Source organism: Leptopilina heterotoma, unplaced genomic scaffold (assembly GCF_015476425.1).
Source record: "Leptopilina heterotoma isolate Lh14 unplaced genomic scaffold, ASM1547642v1 Lhet_176, whole genome shotgun sequence".
Taxonomy (NCBI): domain Eukaryota; kingdom Metazoa; phylum Arthropoda; class Insecta; order Hymenoptera; family Figitidae; genus Leptopilina; species Leptopilina heterotoma.
The window spans coordinates 217,094-240,762 of record NW_025110892.1 but is presented as its reverse complement, the minus strand read 5'-3'; the positions used below and the strand labels follow the sequence as shown (position 1 = coordinate 240,762).

Below are 23,669 nucleotides of genomic sequence, written 5' to 3'. Positions count from 1 at the left end.
TTTTCATGTTTAACTCCTAAAGTCTTCTATGGCGAGAAAAAGTAAAAGTTAGGAAAGCAAATGGAAATAATCATTTGAAATTTTGTAAGATGTTGGAAACATTTCAGAAAATATTATTAAACTTTTTTTGAAAAAGTACGGAAAAAAAGTACTGAATTATTTTTAGGTTCTCCTGAAGAGTTTTGTACAATAAAAATTTGTACAATAAAAATTCTGTACAGCCTGAGAAACTGGCCCTCGTATCCTGGGTAACTTTAAATTAAAAAAATAAAAATTCCGTAGTTTTTCAGGAACTATTTCTTTCCGTGTATGCAAGTACTTTTTAAATACTTTTATTTGATTTTCGTGGAGTATCACTCGAATTAAGGTCGTTTTCAAATTTTGTACGCACGTGTTTTCTGTTATTTACATTACAACAGTTTTTTGAAGACACGACCCAGGCGGAAATTTACAACCGGCGCGGATCCTCTCCCGTACCGACGTCTTCCAAAAGATGACTTGGCCAGAAGAGGGCTGGTCAACCGTCTCGGAACTGGCATTCTACCGCGCGGTAACCAGCCGCAAAGAGCCGTTCCGTGTATAATTCAACCGGCTGGAACCTGGCACTGTACCGACTGCGGATTTTTAAATTACTAGCCAGATGTGCGCTGGCATTCTACCGCCTGACAACTGGCTCGGATCAAAATGATAATTTCAACAAATATGAATAAAAAAATAATAATTAATTGCAAAAGATAAATACTGATAACAATTCATTGATAGCCCTGGTAAAAATTTTGGACTAATTCCAGATTAAATACGGACAGATTAGTACGGATTAGTCTAGTAAAGAATTCTTCTAATATAAGTACGGAATCATCAAAAATCAATAAGTAAAGAATACGGAATCAGTCCGCAATAATCCGAATTTAATCTAGTTAAAAAAACTTAATCCGCAAAATGTCCGGAGCAATCCGAACTCTATAAGCTAGAAATCCGGTATTAGTCCGCAACAAACAAGTACGAAACAATCCGAAAGCTGTCTGCAACAATCCGGATTTAATCCAATTAAAAGACATAATCCGAAACAAATACGAAATTAGTCCTTCAATTCGGAATTAGTGTGGCAAAATCATATTCCGAAACAAATACGAAACAATCCGAAATATGTATGCTAAAAATCCGGTAATAATCGGCCACCCAAATCATATTATATCCCTGCTGAAAAATTCGGACTAATCCAGATTAAATCCGGGTATATTAGTGCGGATTAGTCCGATAATTGTACGAAAATGATCCGCATTAATCTAACATCAATCCAAGTGAAATTGTGAATCCTAAATCAGTTTGGAGTAATCTTAAATGTCTTTGAATTAAGTTCGTAATTATTACACAACAATCCGAAATTATATCCGTTAAAAAACTCATCTAAAATAAATACGGAATAATCCGAAATCAATATGTAAAGAAAACGAAATCAGTCCGCAATAATCCGAATTTAATCCAGTTAAAAGATTTAATACGAAACAAGTATGGAACAATCCAAAATCTGTATGCAAAGAATCCGGTAATAGTCAGCGGCAATCCGAATAATATCCGATAAAACCACCCCAGTCCGAAAATAAGTCTTATAATAATATGAAATTTGTAAATATATACAATCCACAGACGGTCCGAAAAAACCATATTCAATCCAATTCAAAGACTAAGGGTGGCTTCCGTTTCCGGTACTGTTTCGCTGTACACGCGTTTGGAAAAAGTTAAGATTTTTTTGAGAAATTTAAAGGTTTTAAAAAAGGGTGGGTAGTGTAGAGTGTTGAGTGTGTAGTGTAATTGGCGATAGTGTAAAGGAAAGGTATGTTTGTATAGAGTAGTGAATGTATGAGTGATAAAAAAGGTAAAAAAGAGAATTGTGTTTTGTGAGGTTAGGTTGCTTAAAGTGAGAGAGAGGAGAGAGAGATAGTGGAAAAATTTTGAGCATTGGAGTGATAAGGTAGATTTCTGGAATGGCTGAGTTTGACTTAAGTAGTGTTAGAGAGAATGAGAAAAAGGCGCAAGTATTTGAAAGGGGGATAGGAAAGAATGGAAAAAAGATGACGTGTGAGGATTGCATGGATTTGTTGGAATTAGTATGGATGTTGAACGATGCGATGGAGGAAGGAGCTAAAAGAGTGAAGGGAAATTTGATGGATATCTGTGAGGATGGGGAATCAAGGGACAAAGAGATAGTGGAAATTGAAGAGAGGTTGGAGAAATTGCAGGAAATGTGGAATGAATGGGATAGTAAGTGGAAAAAGGAAAAGGAAAGCATGTGGAGAAGAATGAATGGATTGGAAAAATTTATAACGGAAGTGAATGAGAAGACGGAGAAAGTTGAGGGAAGTGAATATGAGAGGTTAAAGTGGAAAATGGGAGATTTGTCAAGACAAGTGGATGTAGTAGAAAATGAAAAACGGAAAAAGAATGTAGTGATCAGAGTTGTGAATGTAGGTGTGTTGGAGGGTAAAAGAGCAGTGGAAAAAGCACTGATCTCTATATTAACTGGATGGGCGATTGCTGTAGAAAAGTGGCTTCCGGTGTGAAAATAATTGAAACCCTCTACGCCACGCTTTAGATGCCGGTGTAACAGCGTAGAGCGACTTTGATTGTGTGAGTTGCCGTGTAAGTGTGCTTTTGATATAGTGTGTGTGTGTTTCTAATGTTTTGACATCTCAAGTGCTTTAATAATTTTAATTTAACTTTTGTGATATAAAACACAGACATGGTGTTAATTTGTTTATATTGTGGAAAAAAAGAAGCAAAGGGTGTTTCTTTTCACATGAAAGTACATATTTAAACAGTAAATACATATTATTGAAGTGTATATTTTTAGGTTATATTTTGTTTCCTTTTTGCGTAGAATATTTTACACACTTTTGCGTATTGTTAAACACATAATAGTGTAATGCTGAATAATTTTAGTTTCCTTACCAAATTAAAAAAATATTGTTTTAATCAATTATTATTTAAAAATAAAATAAAAATAAATAAATAATTATTATTATTATAAATAATTTGAGTTTATATAATGTTTTAATACTAAAAGTTCTGTTACTATATTAATTAATCAGTTTTTAAAATAAAATAAGTAAATAATAAATTATTTAATTAAGAAAGTAATTGACGGTTAATTAATTATTAAATTTAAAAAATTTGCTAATCAGTTAAGTACTTTTCTATACAGCAAAACGTATAGCAATCTCACTTTTATATTTAAAAATTTCCGCCATTTGTGTAAAAGTGGGCATCTAAAATGTGGCGTTTCCGGTCTTCTAATATTTTGCAGTTTTAGATACAGTCGCCCATCCAGTTATATATAGAGATCAGTGGGAGAAAGTGTTGGCGTGGGTGGGGGTTAATGTTTCAGTGAAAAGGGTACAAGCGTTAGGAAGGGGTGAATATGGTGTACCAAAGTTATGGTTGGTGAAGTTGGGTAGTGAGGAAGAGAAAATGGATGTAATGAGGGTGAAAGGAAGACTGAAAGGAAGTGTAATAAGAATAGATGAGGATAGAAGTTGGAGGGAGAGAAGAATGTTATGGCTATTGAGAGAAAGAGCGTGGACGGAGAGAGTGAATAGGAAACAGGTAAGAATGGGTAACGATTGTATTTTGGTAGATGGGGTAAAGTATGTTGTGAGGGACTGCACCCTTAATCCGAAATAATTTTGGTATAATATTGAATTTGTATATTAAAAACAATTTGTATTAAATGTAAATAAATTCAAACTATAATTATAATTTCGTATGACAAAAACCTGACCAAAACCAAATTAATTCCGGATTTAATCGTAATAATTTCATATTTGCAAGTTGCGAATTATCAGACTAACTTCGGACTAGATAGGACTAATTCCGGATTCACTATAGTTATACACAAACCGCATTGAGTTTGGATTTATCCGGACTAATTCTGAGCGACAAAAACCTGACCATAAGCAGACTGTTTCGGATTAGCTGCGGATTCACTGGTTAAACCAACCGAATTTCTTCTGCATTTACTAGTTGCATATGATCTGACTAACTTCTAACTAAACCGGACTAATTACGGATTCAATAGTAATAGAAAGCGGTATTGATTTTAAACTTAAGTCAGGGTGAAAAACTCCACAATAAACCGTACTGTTGCGGACAAATTCCGGATTAGTCCGAAATCGGCCCGACTTTTTATTCAGGTTATTTACTTATGGTAAATAAAATATTTACTTTTGCAGTCAATTTGATTTTGCACTAGTATTATTAGTTATCTTTTTCAATATTATAATTAACACTGATGTGTTAGTTTTTTGTAATTTCTTTTCGTGGCACTTGATAAATTCTATTATGAATTTGAACTTCCATGCGAGCGTGGTATAGTGGTTAGTGTATTCGATTTCGGTGCGATACAATGTTAGATAGGTGTAGGTTAGAATCCCCAAGCGTTATAAATTTTAAGTTAATGTAAATAAAACTGCTATAGGTAAATCGAAAAATATGTTGAATGTACCATAAAGTAATAATAATTAATATGTGTAAATTATGTATAATTATTTTTTTATTAACATACACTAAACTGTTAAGACTAATTTTTCACTGTTTCGGACTAATTCCGGATTCACTAGTTGTATACAAACCGTATAACCTGACAATAAACCGCATTATTTCGGATAAATTCTGGATTCACTAGTTAAAATTAATTGATTAATTTCGGACTTCATCGGACCAACACCGGATACACTAGTTGTTCACAAACCATATAGAGTTCGGATTTTTCCGGATTAATTTCGGGTGACAAAAACCTGACCATAAACCGCATTGTTTCGAATAAATTTCGAAATAGTTCGAAATCTATCCGGTTTTTTAACCAGGGAGTTCACTGTACACATTTTTTATACACTTAACGCTATTTTAATTATATACACATTTGAAAAATCCTAACGCTTGGGGGTACAAAACCTATGCTTAACCGAATATTTACGCACCAAAATCACGCACGCTAACCACTATGCTACGCTCGCATGGAACTCTAAAATCTTAAATACTTTCAAGTCTCAGTAGCTGAAATAAAAATTGTAAAATTACTACGCGGCAATGGGCAATTTCGAAATACGGACTGATGTAATACCGGTATATTTTCAATACTTTACTGAATGTGTTATGAATATTTCAATATTTCGTTCAAAAAGAAACTTGTCACATTTTTTAATATTTTATTACATAATATATCGAATAATATTGAACGCAACTTCACTACAAAACAATTTATAACATATAAGTAATAGTATTAAATTGAATGAAATTTAAATGCACAACAAATTTTTTTAATTATTTAATTTGCAGAAAAGTGTCAATTAATAATTACTTAATATAATGTTTTAATTTAACACAGATAATTAATTAATTAATAATCTATTTTTTAAATATATTGTATTTAATGTTATTTATTATAGGTATTATTATATATGGAACACATTTTCTTTCAGGGCCAAAATAAGTGAAACCGGCTACTTGAAACATTTTTGTCTCCAATTTTCATGTCATCTATGATTTTTGGTAGATACACTGAAAAAAATTCTGTGTCGCCACCTTACCTACGAATGTCGCTACCACACAGATCAGATGGTAAGTACTATCCCGATTTCGGAAGGGAGATTAGCTCTCAAGGGAACACTACCTCACCGCGAGAGAATACCGAGTGCTCAATACGAGGTTGCACCAATCTCGAGATATCGGTATGACAGCCTTCCGTCTATTCGGGAAGGCTACCTGCTCTCGAGATTCGTTGACGCACCCGAAAACCGAAGGGCAGAGCACTCGAGGCAAGAGAATGTGGCGCCATCACCACACATGTAGCAGCCACACAGAATTTTTTTCAGTGTATATGAGTACACTTTTTCCCCCTAAAATATTTTTTAAAAAAAAATTTATTTTTGAAGTAATCAGGTATTGAAGTTTTGGGTCATTTTATTTTGATGTTATTATTACTTGGAAACAAATAAAGATAATTAAGTAATTTTTTCTAAATTAAAGCTTAAAGTCTATACTTTAAAGATGAAATAAAGCGATTGCTAAAAAATGAAAATTTATAATTGTTATTAACAATTCTTTTAAACAATTGCAAATTGAAGACTGTTCTTAATGTTTTTGAAAGATTAAATTACGATATATTAATGCGCAAAACTATAAGGATTCATTTAAAAAAAAGAAAAATCAGTAACCTCCAATATTATAGAAATTTTGTAGATTTTTCTGCCAAAATGCAGGCGAAAATCGATTTTTAATCTTAACCCCTTAACTGTTTGAGGAAAATACAAGATGATTGTCCCAAAATGCCCAGCGGAATCTGATACTTTTTCAAATAGTATAATATATTTAAATTATAACTAATTATTCAATTATTTTCTAAAATATCATTAATGACCCTTCTAATTTCTTATAATATTGATATAAAGAAAAATATCTATCAATTTATATACAAATTATATTTATTTTTAGTGATAGTGAACACGACCCACGGGTGGGTCGGAAACAGTTATGGACATACTTTTTCACGACCCACCCGTGGGTCGGAAACAGGCAACGGGTTAAAAATCCGCTTGAAAGCGTGAAGTTTCTAACAAAACAAAAGAAGATCTTATTTATTCGTTTGCAATTTTATCTTTTTCCAGGAACTTGAGTCAATTTTCGCCTGCATATATTTAGCTCTTATATTAAACTATTATTTTTCCAAGATTCGTCAAATTTTGAGAACCACTTGCAGATGGTGATATTTCTGACGTGGAGTCACCTTTATATTTGCAATTCAAGTGAAAAGGAACTTTTATTTTTATTATTACATTAATGATATTTTACTTTAATTAAATAAAGAAAATAATAGAACTACTTCATCAATTTCAATAACAGTTATGCATGTCTGAACTTTTATAACCAAAATGGTTTAGTTTTATGCATAAACAATTTTATTAAAAAGAAATGAAATTAGTACCTTTAAATATTTCAACAAAATTTCCTCAATTCCATTTCAGTAGTAAATTTCTTACTTTGGTATCCATTATTTTAATTAATTATAAAATTCAATTTGACATATGTGACCTGGAATGTTAAAAGGGACCTTACGTCCAAAATCAAGTTTTCGAGAAAAACGTTCTTAAAGTTAACAAACCGATATTGCGTCCATCTTTGAAGCGCAATTATAAAAAAACTAATAAAGCTTGAGGTGTGGGATTTATTGTGTTGAAAAGAGCAGATCGTTTTCTATAAGAATCACTAAAAAACTGAAAATCGATTTTTTTTACCTAAGGTCCCTTTTAACATTCCAGGTCACATATGTAAACAATTTACTTGATAAATGGCAAGAATTTGTTACATTATTAACTAAGGCAAAAATTGTTTTTTTAACAGAAACAATTGCTTTTGTACTTCGGCAAAAATTGTCTAAGTAAGAAGCACATTCTGCCAATTATTTTTTTTCAGTGCAGGATAAAAATTAAATTTTTTAGAAAAAAATGTAATCTTAACCCTAGAAGGAGTAACTGAATTTACTCACCCTCTAAGGAGTAACTAAGGGGCTGATAGTAAAAGTGGTTTAAAAAAACTTTGGGAGCAAAAACGGGTTAAAATGATTTTGTAATTTGTGGATAAATTAATTAGAATTAATGATCAAAAAATATTTATTGTAAAGAAATACTTATCTTATTATAATTAATATTTTGCAAATCATTAGTATAATAAACTTATTGATAAATACATAAATCATTTTACCCCGTTTTTGCTCCCAAGTCACTTATCCCACTTTTGCTCCCAATATTTTTTTAAACCACTTTTACTATCAGCCCCTCAACTGGGGTGACCAGACACGCCACGCTTTAAACTTGTTTTATAAGGTTTCTATTTGACATAAAAAAAAATTGTGTATAGTGAATTTGATTGCTTTTTTAGTAAGGAAAGCAATGCTTTTATTCATTTTTTGATAATTTAAAAAAAATTTTAAATAATGGCTAAGGTTTGAAAGCGAAAAAATCATTTTTTAAGTTAGAGGCGTATTTTGAATATTGCGTGGGGTATCCAGACACCCCAGTTATTCCTTCTAGGGTTAAATTCTTTTTTAAATGATAAATAATAGAACAATAATTAAAATAATAAAACTTTTTATTAAACCATTTAAAAAAATTAAGTTTTCTATTAAAATAATAAACAAGAAGAGTCATACCATTATATTTCGAGTAAAGTCGTTGCCGATTAATTTTAAAAAATTATTATTTTTTTCAGGAATGATTTTAAAGGTATTGGGAGCACTGAACAAAAAGAATTTTTTAAAGGGACCATACACCACTTTTGCGCCTTTTTTCAACATTTATTTTTTTTATAGTAAAGTGTATCGAAACACTGGGCTCTTTTTACACATATTAACACACATATTGAAGATTAAGAAAAAATATTTTTTTATTTATTCTGCCCTTCATGGCGACAAAATGGCGGCTGAAGTGATTGTCCGGAAAAAACTGGTTAACACGATATCTCTGCTTCAAAATGTCGGAAACAAAAAATCCAAAGAATTTCTTAAAATATATGTCAGTGGCTATGGCATGAACCTCAACCAACATTCTACATTCATTTTTAACCCCATTTATTACCGTTTAGGGGTGAAAAAGGGGTAAAAAAATTCAAACCGCCGCCATTTTCTCATTTTTTTCAAATTCATTTTTTGTGGGTCATGCCATAGCCACTATCATATATTTTAAGAAATTCTTAGGATTTTTTGTTTCCGACATTTTGAAGCAGAGATATCGTGTCAACCAGTTTTTACCGAACAATTATTTCAGCCGCCATTTTGTCGCCATGAAGGGCAGAATAAATAAAAAAATATTTTTTTCTTAATCCTCAATATGTGTGTTAATATGTGTGAAAAGAGCCCAGTGTTTCGATACATTTTACTATGAAAAAATAAATGTTGAAAAAAGACGCAAAAGTGGTGTGCGGTCCCCTCAAGTATTTTTAATATTTATTGTAAAATAAGCATCTAAAGTATATGAGGTTGTAAAAACTGTCACTTTTTTATCTATTAGAAAATGTTAAAGGAAACACAAAATTTACTATGAAAACATAAAATAATTATTAGAATTAATTAAGAATAAATTAAAAAAACTAAGTAAAAACAATTAATAATAAGAAATATTAAATGAAAAATGAATTTAAAATTCACCTGGCAAATAACCTAATTTTGCAAATTTTATTCACTAGATGTGAGAAACAGAAATCATTAAATTAAATAGAAACTTATTAAATATAAAGTACCTGTGATTAAATTTTAGTTTTTCTTATTATTTTCTTCATAAATGTGAAAAAACAAGCAATTAAAATCAGCACTATGCTTATTTTCACGATAGTACCCTTGGTTCGCGCCCATTTGGCTTGGTATTTTTCCGGCACGTGAGACAATCTGAGCGGGAGGTTTGACGTCGAGGTATAATGATGTGCACCGTCGATTATTGTCCGGTACACACCATTAGAACTCGACTGTCGATAAACCGGTTGTACTCAGAAGAGGTTTTCTACAGTTTCCCTCTCCACTGGCGAGAAAACCCATTAGACGGGTTCAAGTCGCTCTGTAGGCGCAAAACTTAGTATTAGGAAAATGTATATAAGAAATATTATGTAAGAGAAAATGTAAACACACTTGTTTACGAAGTTAGGTTTTCTTGGTTAATCATTTTAAACCAACTTCAGTTTTAAAAATATTACATGTATTAACCTGATAAAAAATATTGAAAAGTTTAAAGTTAATTATTTCGCAAAATAGCTTCGGGACCAAAAAAAACTTTTTCCAGTGTGTGTAAATTGTGCAATAATTAATTGAGCACTAACTAGTGCTCAATTAACTATCGCACAATTTTCGTAATTTTTAATTTTTCTGGAAGGAAGTTATTTACATTTCAAAATCGTGAAAATAAGCAAAGTGTTTTATATTTTATTTATATTGTTTTTTGGTTTTAAATAAAACACCTTATTGAACATTTATTATAATTTATTGAATAATATGTTTAGATAATGTTATACGTTCATGCTCTAACGGCAAACTAAAACTCGTACAGCACTCTACAACGAAAACCACTTATCTAGGTGGCAGCACAGTAAATGATGAAGTTGGCGCGCAATACATAATAATTCAAATATCTGACATCTCGCTTTTTTCGAAAAGATGCAAATTCAAAAATACAAAACTCAGTTATTTTTTTTTATAAACGATGTTGTTACATAATCTTTAAGATAACTCGGAGGCTTTATTGATCTACCGTGTTTCGAGATCTTTGGTTCTAAGTTAACATTTTTTCTAGTGTAAATTCGCTTTTGAATTACAGGATTATTTACAACTACGGGCACGTTTGGCTGTTCTAACTGTACAATTTCAGGTTCACGAATCGGGGAAATCGCACGTTGACGATTTGACGTTTCACAAGTGACTGGACTATCATAATAAATTTGAGGCTTAATTTTAAAATCTACTTCAGAGTCTCGTCTTAAATGCTTTTTGTTTCTTATAAGAAATCTTCCATTTTCAGTAACAATTTTGTAAGATCTATTATTCATTAAGCTAACAATTTACTTTGTCATTTATTTTAAAAAATGGAAGGTTCCTTGCACATTTGTCATAATATAACTTTTCTTTTTCCTGTCGTTTTTTGAGTTGATCTCTGACGTAAACATTTTGATTTTTCTCAATAAATTCAGGAAAAATTCCCCTTACATTGTTTCCCAATAAAATTTTGTTCGGCGAAGGAATTTTATTTGAAATCGGTGTATTTCGGTATTCTAACAACGCTAGCTGCGGATCTTTTTTATCAAAGTCAGCTTTTTTCAAAATTTGTTTGATTGTTTGAACTTGACGCTCAACAAATCCGTTACTTTGAGGATAATTGGGGCTTGACGTAACGTGTGTGAAATTCCAGAGCTTAGAAAATTCTTTGAATTTTTTACTACTGAACTGCGGGCCATTATCCGATCTGATAACTTTTGGTACTCCAAATCGAGCAAAATAAGATTTTAATAAATCTATGGTTGACTCACTAGATTCATCTCTTAATAATCCAAATTCTACGTATTTAGAAAAATAATCAACCACAATTAGATAGGCTTTACTTTTAAATGTTCACAAGCAAAAACTACCGCGTATAATTCTTTTTCGATTTGCGCCCATGCTTTCTGAGTCTCTGTAAATGCTTTTGACGCATATGCAATAGGGTGTTCTTTTTGGAGCAAAACCGCACCCACACCTGATTTACTTGCATCTACACTAAGGGTACATGGAAGATTTGGATCATAGAATTTTAGGATGGGAGAATCGGTAAGGCTCTTTTTTATTTTATTAAACGCAACTTCTTGTTCGTTAGACCAATTAAATTCGACATCTTTTTTGATCAATTTTCTTAAGGGCTCTGTTAAATTTGACAATTTCGGAATAAATTTAGCGCAATATTATTACCCCTAATAATCGTTCAACCCCTTTTTTATCAGTTGGAGTTTCCATCTTATTAATCGCTTCCAAACGACTATCATCCATTTCGATCCCGTCTTTAGTAAATTTGTGACCCAGGAAAGTGATACTACTTTTATTAAACTGACATTTTTCTAAATTAAATTTAATGCCTTTTTCTTGAGCTCTTTTAAAAATTAAATTTAAGATTCGATTCATTTCCTGTTCGTTTTCTGCCCAAACAATCATATCATCTATATAATTTTCCATATTCGGAATTCCTTCAAAAATTTCTTTGTAAATTCTGTGAAAAATTTCTGGAGCTGTTTTGATACCATATGGCATCCTAAGATATCTGAATCTGCCAAATGGGGTGTTAAATGTAGTCATTTTTGAGCTTTCTTCAGATAATTGAATTTGCCAAAAAGCTTTAGAAGCATCTAATTTAGTAAATACTTTCGCGTTTCTAATTTTTGAAGAAATTTCATCGAATGTGGAAAGCCTAAAATGTTCTCTTAAAAGCAATGAATTTAAATATTGCGGATCCAAAACTATTACAAGTTTGTTATTTTCTTTTTTGACAATAGCAAAACTATTTACAAATTCTGCAGGCTCATCTATTTTAGCCAAAATATTTTTAGATACCATTTGATCTAATTCCTGTTTAAAATCATTCAAAAGCTTAAAAGGTACATTTCTACAAGGAACTACCTGACCTACATAACCTGGTTTCAATTTAAAGTCATAGACGTAATCTAGCTTTCCTATACCTTCGAAAAGATTTTTGTTTTCTTTTACAAGTTTTTGAATATAATCTGATTCGCTAATTATTTGAATTTCGTTTAATTCAGTCGTAGAAGGTTTTTGCAAAAGCTTAAGTTCGGAAATAGTTTTAAGTCCTAATATGGGACTCGTGTTTTCTTGTTTAGTTATAAAAATGTCTAAATCAATTTTATTCTTATTGATTTTACAAGGTATTTTTACTTTACCTAAAATAACAATATTCGAACCATCATAGTTTGATAATGTTGCTCTAGTGATCTCAAATTGCATTTTCGGGCCGAATTTTTGAAAGTCTTTAATATTAATTACATTACAACCTGCTCCCGTGTCAAGTTTAAAATTAATATTTTTATCCGTTTCTAAAAAAGTTACTTTTTCCGTCCATTCTAAATTTACATTTGAAATTTTAATTGCGCTAAGGAAATAATGTTCATTAAAATCTACAGGATTATCCTGGAAATCTACACTTGTTTGTATTTCATTTATACTGTTCGAACTTTTACATACCTGAGCGAAATGATTTAATTTTTTGCATTTTTTACAAGTTTTACCATACGCTGGACAACTGCGGGGCTGGTATTGGTAACCACATCTGGAACATGTTGAAGACACTGTAGAATTCCTTTTATAATTTTGCTGATGCTTGGGTCCATTTTCCTCTGCTTTGAACGACGCCATATTTGAAACTGCTCCTGCTTTTCCCGCCTGCTGGGTGAAATTTTTCTGCTTCGTCATCCCTCTTTTGTTTGCTGAATAATTTTGTTTCTCAGGTTTTTTATACTTAACGGCTTCGATTTTGGCTGGTTCCTTCATTTTTAGTACTTGCTGATTAGCAACTTCAGCAGCTCGACAAATCCTGATGCATTTTTCCAAGGTTAGATCCTCTTCTCGTAACAAGCGATCTTTTAGAATTGTGCTTTCAATTCCGCTAATAATTCTGTCCTTGATTAAGCTGTCTTTAAGTTCTCCAAATGAACAATCCAAGCTAAGACGCTTCAATTCTGTTGTGAATTCTTCTATCGTTTCGCCTTCCCTTTGTGATCTTTGAAAAAAAAGATGTCGGCTCATGCTTTCATTTTTCTTTGGAACACAGTATGTTTCAAAAGTTTGTAAAACAATTTCATAATTCGATTCTCCATTTTCCTCGAATTCGAACGTTTCAAAAAGTTCTTGTGCTTCGTCTCCTAGTGTGTATAATAGGATAGCGATTTTTGCATCGTCCTGTTTGGAAGAGCTTTCGGTTGCTTCCATAAAAATCTCAAACTTTTTTCGCCATTTTTTCCATTTCTCTGCCAGGTTTCCATCCAAGGAAAGAGGTGGAGGAGGTCTCAAATTTAATGGATTATGCTGTTGGACCACAACATTTTGATTCCTTCCATGTTGCTGCTGAACATCTCGATCATCACCATTTTCACCATTATCCTCCATTTTGCTGTTTCAAGATTTTTCACTTCGACGGCTCCGCGTGGCGTCTTAATAAAATCTCACTTTTTTGCTTTTATTTTCAATTTAAGGTTCACTTTCACGACCGTGACGACTGCGCCATGTTTTATATTTTATTTATATTGTTTTTTGGTTTTAAATAAAACACCTTATTGAACATTTATTATAATTTATTGAATAATATGTTTAGATAATGTTATACATTCATGCTCTAACGGCAAACTAAAACTCGTACAGCACGCTACAACGAAAACCACTTATCTAGGTGGCAGCACAGTAAATGATGAAGTTGGCGCGCAATACATAATAATTCAAATATCTGACACAAAGTGCCAATTTGAATTGCTTGTTTTTTCACATTTGTAAAGAAAAAATAAAGAAAGTGATAAGAAAAACTAAAATTTAATCACAGGTACTTTATATTTGATAAGGTTCTATTTAATTTAATGATTTCTGTTTCTCACATTTAGTGAATAAAATTTGCAAAATTTGGTTATTTGCCAGGTGAATTTTAAAATCATTTTTCATTAATTATTTCTTATTATTAATTGTTTCTATCAATTTATAATAATAAACTAAGTCATTCTTTATAAATTCTAATAATTATTTTATATTTTTATCCTAATACCTTTAAAATCATTCCTGCAAAATATTATAATTATATTAAATTAGTCGTTAACGACTTTAGTCAAAATTTAATGAAATGACTCAGAAACAACAGATACAGTAAACGAAGAATAGAATAGAATAAATAAAAAATGTTTGTTAAATAAAATTACAGATTATTATAGCTAGCATAATGTGCAGTTTCGATAAAGACGATTGGACGGAACTTTCAAAAAAAGCCGAAAATGCTGGAGCTGATGCTTTGGAATTAAATTTATCCTGTCCCCATGGAATGGGCGAATCTGGAATGGGCTTAGCATGTGGACAGGTTTAAAATTAATATAATTAATTAAATAATTTAAATCAATTAAATAGGAAAAAAGTAAAAAAAATATTGAATCAAAAATTACAAATTTTCAAACATTTAAAAAAATTTTTGTTTCATAATTTTTAATTTATTATTTTAAAAACATCTTTTTATAATTTTTTTAAATTTAACATTTAAAATTTTTAAATTTAAATTCAAATTAATTTTTAAAAAACCAGACAAGTGAGTGTTGAACTCGCACTAAAACCGAGGGTTCCGTACCCGTACTGAATTTTTCTTGAAGTCTAAATATAAAAATATGTACGAACATAAATCTGCAGTCCACTAGATTTGTAACCGCCAGGAATAAGTACACACTTTTTTTACCAAATTTTCAAAAATGTAAATTTTTTCGTTGAGAACCATATAAAGATCAACTCCCAATATTTTTCCTATAATATTTTTAAACACATAAATAATGCAAAACTGCAGTCCAATAAGCCAAGAATTGTGAAAACCAAGGGGGGCGTACACACTTTTTTCCAAATCAAAACAAATATGAATTGAACTCCAATAATTTTTTTTGTATGTTGGTTGAAATCTACACGTGAAAATAAATAAAAATGTATAACGCCAGTCCACTAAATAAAGAATTATGAGAACCAGCAAGGGTTAAAGTATTTTCGAGCTTACAAGAAGAGATTTTAGTTTTTCGATGAAAACACCATAAAGATCAATTCTAATCATTTCCGCTATATTTTTCCTGTAATCTACGCGTAAAAATACATAAGTATGACAATTTCCAGCTCTCTAGGTGCAAAACTGTGGGCGCCAGGAGGGGGGTACATGCATTTTTTCGAAATTTTTAGTTTTTCGCTAAACACACTATGAAGATCAAAACCAAATATGTTCGCTATATTTTTCCTGTAATCTACGCGTGAAAATACATACGTGTACCAATTTTTAGCTTTCTAGATGAAAAAACTGAGAGTGGTAGGGGGAGGGGGTACATGGTCATTTTCCGTAACCGTTTTAATAGGGTTTTTACCGGATGGCGGATACGGAACCCTAAAAAGGTAAAATTATTTACACACTGAGAGACCTTTGGGTCAGCAGCAGACTTTCGATAGGCTGCTACTAACCATTTTGGCGGTACGCTACAGAACTATACTTTTGGGTTGCTGCGGTAAAATCTTGGGCGCGTGACAATCCAAAAGTTGTTCAGCTGCAAACCAAAGGCAGCATCCCTACTACTTCGGTGAGCTGCTCATCAACATTTGGGACTGTCACGCGCCCAAAATTTTACAGCAGCGCACCAAAACCATAGTAGAGCTGCTGTCACATACGTTGTTCCGCTACAGTCCCAAAGGTCTCTCAGTGCAGAAGAAAGAATTTGTCCAGTTTTTGTAAAAGTATATTTTCAAATATAAATTTTGCAAAATATTTTGTAAAATCAAATTATTCAAAATATTCTATCGAATTAATTTTGAAAATCATTTTTCAAAATTCATTTTCTAAAAACTACACTACCGTCTGTGAGTATATTTTCAAATATAAATTTTGCAAAATATTTTGTAAAATCAAATTATTCAAAAAATTCTATCAAATTAATTTTAAAAATAATTTTTCAAAATTCATTTTCTAAAAACTCCACTCATGAGTGGAAAAATGCTTAAAACGTAGAAAATAAGAATGACAAAAATTTTTCGTATTTTTTTCCTGAAAGCTAATAAAATTATGATTTTAGCGTTCTTGGTCTTGTTTCAATCTCTATTCAATGTAGAATCTAAATTAATTAATGGTATTGTGATATAAATTTTTCCAAAAAAATTTGAAACTGTAAAAGTCGGATAAAAAATTTCGAAAAACAGATTGACACTTTTTCAACAACAAACAAATTTTTTTTAATTAAATAATTAAGTATTTAAAAAGCTTTTTTGAATTTTAGTATATCTATTAAATGAACATATTTTACATTGACCTTTTTGACACCTTTTTGACAATTCATGAAAATTTTTTGAATATTTTTAATCCTACTATTACGGTTTCAAATTTTTTGGAAAAATTTATTTCACAATACCAGTTAATAATTTAGATTCTACAATTAATAGAGATTAAAACAAGACCAAGAGCGCTAATAAAAGTTAATTAGTTTTCGAGAAATTAAAAAATTACGAAAAGCATGCAAAATCCAGTATTTTTTCTGTATCTGACAGAATAGTTAACGAAAATTCTTCGGTCAAGTGTCAGTCTTTTAATAATTTTATTAGCTTTCAGGAAAAAATACGAAAAATTTTTTTCATTCTTATTTTTACGTTTTAAGCATTTTTCCACTCATGAAAAAGGGGCGTCCTGATACTCACGGACGGTAGTGTATAATTTTTAACACCCGATTTGAAAATTTTTTTCTCAAAGCGTTTTTTTAAATTAAAAAATCATATTTCTGTCAATTTTGAAATACTTTTTCAGGATCCAGAATTAGTGAGAAATATCTCCCTATGGGTGCGAGATGCTGTGAAAATACCATTTTTCGTGAAAATAACGCCCAATATCACCGATGTTGTTATAATTGCAAAAGCTGCTTTTGAAGGTAATTGAAGATCGCAGGAAAAAATTACAATCCATTCTAAAAAACGAAATTTATTTATTTAATAATTTTTTAATTTAGTAAACACTATTTAGTACCTAAACATTTTTTTAAAATAATTAATTTATTTTTTATAAATTTTAGAAATCTATTTCTACACGAAGAGACCGAGGTTACTAATTTTTGTATAAAATCACACTAGAATTTACTATTTCCACATTGCAACCACCGGAAATAAGGGGACTTTTTGTATTTTTTACTATTTTCTACACTAAGTCACTAATCCGACAAATGTTCACCAAATTAGCAAAATTTCTTACTATTTCAGCCAATAGTTCCAAACAACTGTAGTAAACTCAGAAGTATTGTGTACGTAAAATTACTATAGTCGTTTGTAAATGCACAAAGAAAGAGTGAAAGAAAAAATACGGATTTTTGTCGCCGGTTTCTCGTCAATTCTCGACTAATGAAGGTAAGCTGGAAGGATTTTTACATGCACAGACACACACACACTTATATATTTGTTGGATAAATATTTGAAGACACACACATGTTTATTTCACTTATATGCATAGACGCGGTTAATTAATACACTAATAAACAACTGCACGCACGACAACGAATTTCACTGAAAGTATAGATCTTTGTTTCCTTATATATTGAATGATGAAAATTTACAGCACTTACGAGAAAACAGTTTACTTTTAACAACTTATTATAAGACATAGTTCTTGGGACAGGAATAAATCCAAAATTTATTAATTTATAATGGTCAATTTCTGTGATAACGAACGACCTACGTTTCACTTTATAGTTGATTATTGTAGATAATATCCAATTTATTTTACATACGCGAAACATAGTCACTGTCAATGATTGGATGGCATCGGCTCATTTACGGAGATTGACGAAGTTAGCAACCAATAGAAATGCAAGCGCCATATGACTGCACTCGCTAGCAACACTTGCTCATCAAAAATTACTACAGTGGATAGTAGGTTTTAGTGGAAAATGTTTTCATTTGTCAGATTTTGTCTAATTAAATTAGAGAAAAATATAATCAATTTTCGCTACATTTACAACTCTTACACAAAATATTAAAACTTGCTATTTCAATGTAGCAAATTTATCTATTTCTTTTGTAAATTTATCTAATTCTGTAGTACATTATGCTAAAAGTCCCCTTATTTCCGGTCATTGCAACCATTTTTAGTAATTTTTACAAATGTGGGTCTCTCCGAGTATTTGAGAAATAGAAATAGATTAACTTTCTATCAATTAAAAAAAATTGATAATATTAATTTTTTTTCTCTAACAATAATGAAAATTGAGAAAAATCGTTCAAAGAATAATAAAAATGATAATTTTTACCATTCAGGAAAAGCCGACGGCGTCACTGCAATTAACACAGTTTCGGGGTTAATGGGACTACATGGAGATGGATCACCGTGGCCAGTAGTTGGTAGAAATAAATTAACAACATACGGAGGCGTCTCAGGAAATGCAATTCGACCAATGGCATTAAGAGCAGTTTCTGCAATTGCTAATAGTTTACCCGGATTTCCAATTCTTGCAACCGGAGGCATTGACTCAGCCGAAGTTGCTTTACAATTCTTCCATTGTGGAGCTTCAGCCATACAGGTTCTAAAAATTTACAAAAATAACACCATTATTTAATTTTATTTTAATATTGAATTTAATATCAATATTTAAAAATTACCGAAATTTAAATTTAGAAACAGAACATTTATTCTGAATTATTATTTGTGACAACAACATAAGTGACGTGCTGACGTCACTTATGCTATTAAAGTCGGTTCTACAATGGGCACGTCGGACGTGGTCGTCTGACGTGCCCATTGTAGACTTCCTCGTCCGACGTGCTCATTGTAGAACCGACTTGAAGTCGGTTCTACAATGAGTACGGTCGTTCGTGTTCGCTGTCGTGAACGTGTATGCGTTCAATATAGTTTAGCATGGAGCACGTACACGTTCACGATAGCGAACACGAACAACCGTGCTCATTGTAGAACCGACTTTAGAGAGGCTGCCAAGTAGTCGTCCAATCGGCCAGAAGAAAGAGTGAATGGAACAGAGCGAACTTACCGGTCGACGGATGATCCTCGTGGCGGCTAATCCTAGACAATGTCGATTAGTAATCACATAAAAGGAACAAGTCATTAGAAAATTATTAAACAAAACGTTTATTAATCATTAATTATAAAAAGGCGCGAATACAGTATCGTAGTGGCGATAACTACAGCGCAACAATCTTACAGTGTAATCTCGCAAAAGGCTCGCATCTATCTTCTTCTTCTTCTTTATTGGCCTGTTGAAATTTTCAAGTGGCCATATACTGCTCGCATCTATCTGGCGGGAGCAACAAGTCTCCCCGGCGTCGTGCAAGTCGTCTGCTAAGTGCATTCATGCGCGCTACTTTGGCGCGCGAATTTGAATGAACTCGGGTAAAAGAACAACTTATTCATTAAAAAAAAAGATAAGACCATCTGGGTCGTCACATATTGTATTAACTGTGTTTATTTAACAATAGCTGTAGTAAGGGAGTATAGTCGAGTGTAGTCGAGGTTGGACCACTGTCTAGGTAGGCCATTCGCGTTTTTTTGTCAAGTTCACTAGCGCCACCTACGCGCATACTTATCGAAACTTGGCTTAGTAAAACCTAACTTTTTGTTCAATTACATTTTCGAAGAATCGAAAATTGTGTTTTCTGTGATGTTGGTACAAAAAAAGCTCAAAAAAAGTTTTGTGCATCATGTGAAAAATCATTAATAAAAGATAAAAAAAAAATTGAATCGTCAAGGCAAGCTCCAAAAATTTTGTGGGACTCATGGTTGAAAAAAAATCAAAGTGAAAAATCGAATCCCGAAACGTATTTCTTTTTCGTTACAACAATTCGGTAATGTTACCTTCTGTCAAGGTCGGCCACTTTGTGTTTAAAATGCGCAAAGATGAGGACGAGCTAGTTCATTTGCAAAAACTGCAATTCTGTATAACTCATAATATAATTGATCATCTTATTAATATTTTTATTTAATTTTATTAATATATCAGTGCAATTTTTTTTATTTATATTTATTTTTATTATTTTGTTATTTCATTAAGTTACAAGCTGTAAGCTATAAAGAATCAATTTTCCGTAACTCCAAACATGTTATTTTATTTTTTAACGATTAATGCCCTTTGAATTTTAAACATGGCCGACCTCGACTATGTTCCCCTACAGTTATAGAGTTAATAAATTAAAATTTCAAAAAAAAAATTATGGGCTTTTACAAAAATTTACAAATGTCGGGTCAAAACACACTTCATATTATGGACACCACAAAAATGAACAGAATGTCACATAACTTCGGACATTTATTTAGAGCGATAACACCCTTCTATAATCAAAATTGCAATGCTCTAACTATTTCCGTTCGAAAGATAATGAATTTTAATTGTTTTGACAGTTTAACATTTAGCCCCAGTCTCCCCTATTATAGAAATAATAATTTCCTTAATTATTATTTCAATAATAGTAGTAAAATTAATATGTCAATAATAATGATGACACTATTATTTTAATAATGATTATTTTAGTAATATTTTTCTGAACTAAAAATTCTAGAATTCAAAAACTAAATTTTTCCAAATCGGCAATTAACTTACAAATAATTCGAATTAAATTTAAAAAAAAATTCAAGAAATAAATAAAGGGCATTTCCACTTTTGACGCATGAACGTTTGTTCGACACTTTTTACTAATCTAGCTTATTTGAAACTTTTAAATAAACCTAAAATACAAAATAATATTGCATACCTTAAATCTAATTAGCCGATCTTTCTAAAACTTATATTAAAAATATTTTTTCATTTCTCTATCCCTCATTTTTTGTTAATTTATTTAGAGTGACGCACGGACATTTTCAGGACACACTTTTCAATAATTTGTTATAATATATGAAAATTCTACGAATTCTGAAGTCTTAAAAATATTTAATGTATACTAACATAAACAGAAGGATACAGAGAAACAATTATAAATGATTTTTTAATAAATTTTCTAGTATTTTCACTCATTTAAGCAGCATGACTCACGGACTTGACTTTGTGACCCACGGATTTTTTTCAATTTTTTAATACACAAATGTCAAAATGTATTATTGAAAGGTTATATAAATTAATTATGAAAATATAAAATTTAGATACATTCGGAAAAAATTACTAACTGTCATAATTGATAAAATATGTTTATTGAACGTAATTGAAACAAAATTTATTGAACTTTGTTATTATAGGTTACACATTACATTCGATATATATTCTTTTAGACTATCTACTACTCGAATAAAATGTTTTTTTTGTAACAGTGGAATTTTTTGTACTACAGACCAGTGCTCCTCAAGCTCATTTCCATTTTCGTCAATTTCTTGTTTCGATATAAAAGCAATTTTCATATTAGAGCACGCTTTTTGAGCTACATTAGTAAACTGTAAAGCCGTTTTAACATTTTCTCCTGCTCTAATTCTTTTCCAAACTGCTCCTTTTACTGTCGCACCTAATCCGTCAACAACGCCTTTGCCGTGACTAGTTGCAAAAAAATTCCAAGAAATTTTAACACCGTAGCGATTTTTAAACACTGGAAGAAGAGACAGCGTAAAACGCTGATTAAATTGGCTGGCTCCATCCGAAAATATTTTTACTTCTTTAATGTCTATTGAACTTTCCACCAGATCATCAAAAAGAAACTCTAAATTTTTTAAAACGCTGATCTTTCCGTGTTTCAAATCATCAGAAACTAAAGCATAACTTTTCCCTAGACTTTCATCAATCCAAGCATAAGCAGTGAAAATTGTACACTAATTGTAAGAATGATTCCAATGAGCAGATTGAATTTCTCTCTCAAGTTTTAAAGCAAAATTCTCTGCATAGTCAATTTGTAAAACAATACATTTCCCATTAGCAGTAGCAATAGAGTTTTGAAAATAAGACTCTTGAGTAGATTTCAGAAAATCGTGAAGTAAAAAAGGTCTCATTTTAAATCAACTCCATTTAAATTTAACTTTATAAAAAAAACCTTCATTAAGAGGCCATTAAGTTACTGACGCTATTACTTCATCAGGATTTTCAGCATGATATTTTGGATCATATCCATCGATAATATTACAGCACAATTTACATAGAAGAAGTTTACACGGTAAGCCTTAAATATAAGCCTCCACGCGCATAAACGGATATACCTCCAGGAGCATATATTTGCGCCTGCAAGAACACGTGGTCAAGGCGAACTCTTTCACAACACAGCTGCAGGCAAACACTTTGTGCAGACGCAGGTATATGCTCGTGGAGGCATATCTGTTTAAGCTCGCGGAGGCTTATATTTAAGGCTTACGGTGTAAACTCCTTCATAGACCCTTAAGGGTAAGTCCAAGGTGTGAAATGTAATAAAACCAAAAGGTAAACCAACCAAACACAAAAATCGCATTTTTGTAACAGCCATTTCTCTTACAAAAATTAACATTTTTACACTTTCTCTAAAAAAATGGAAAATTAGAGTTTCAAAGTGTCCAAAGAAATCATTTTTGGCTATGAGCAATAAAAAGCAATTAGTAAAATAACTAATTAAAATGACCAGTAAAATAGCATTTTTGACGCGTCGCGAAAAATAAACTGCTTCAGTATATCAACCGCACTGTGCGGTTGATATAGTCAAACACTTTATTTTTTCGCGATCTGAGACTCTGTTGCTCTCTGCGCAAGCGCAGAGCGTACTAAGAATGCATTGACAGCACCATGTGGAAGTGCACATTTTCTTTTGAATGAAACTTAGTTGTTTTCTCATTTTTTCAGTTATGCAAGGCGTAGTTACCAAATTGAATACGTCAGTTCACCATTTTCATAAAGAAAATGTGAATTTATATTTATGTACGAAAATGAGACGTCGTGCAAAAATGCTTCAAAATAGCGAATAGTGAAGCATTTTTGCACGACGTCTCATTTTCGTACATAAATATAAATTCACATTTTTTTTATGAAAATGGTGAACTGACGTATTCAATTTGGTAACTACGCCTTGCATAGCTGAAAAAATGAGAATACAACTAAGTTTCATTCAAAAGAAAATGTGCACTTCCACATGGTGCTTTCAATGCATTCTTAGTACGCTCTGCGCTTGCGCAGAGAGCAACAGAGTCTCAGATCGCGAAAAAATAAAGTGTTTGACTATATCAACCGCACAGACGATGAAGAAGTTTTTATCCTTTCTCTTGTAATTTCAAGGAGGAAAGGGAAAAATTTCCCTTTCCACATGTTGAAGGTCCAATCGCTGACATGAGACTTCTTCATTGTCAGTGCGGTTGATATACTCAAGCAGTTTATTTTTCGCGACGCGTCAAAAATGCTATTTTACTGGTCATATTAATTAGTTACTAGTCACTATTTTTGCGCGCTACGCACGCCCCTTTTCTTTCTGCTATTAA

At 31.5% G+C, this 23,669-nt stretch overlaps 1 protein-coding gene across 4 annotated transcripts in view; it reads left to right on the top strand.

Annotated features, from left to right (window-relative positions):
- The window catches only part of LOC122499775 (dihydropyrimidine dehydrogenase [NADP(+)]), a 258,962-nt gene that overhangs the window by 137,534 nt on the left and 97,759 nt on the right, over positions 1-23,669 (top strand). For 3 of the 4 annotated variants that reach the window (XM_043608280.1, XM_043608282.1, XM_043608283.1), the window contains exons 11-13: positions 14,472-14,624; positions 17,073-17,193; positions 18,569-18,831. The exons of the other annotated variant lie outside the window; for it this stretch is intronic. In XM_043608280.1, the coding sequence (XP_043464215.1) occupies positions 14,472-14,624; positions 17,073-17,193; positions 18,569-18,831 (537 nt within the window). The remainder of the gene's footprint in view (positions 1-14,471; positions 14,625-17,072; positions 17,194-18,568; positions 18,832-23,669) is intronic. 4 annotated transcript variants of the gene reach the window in all.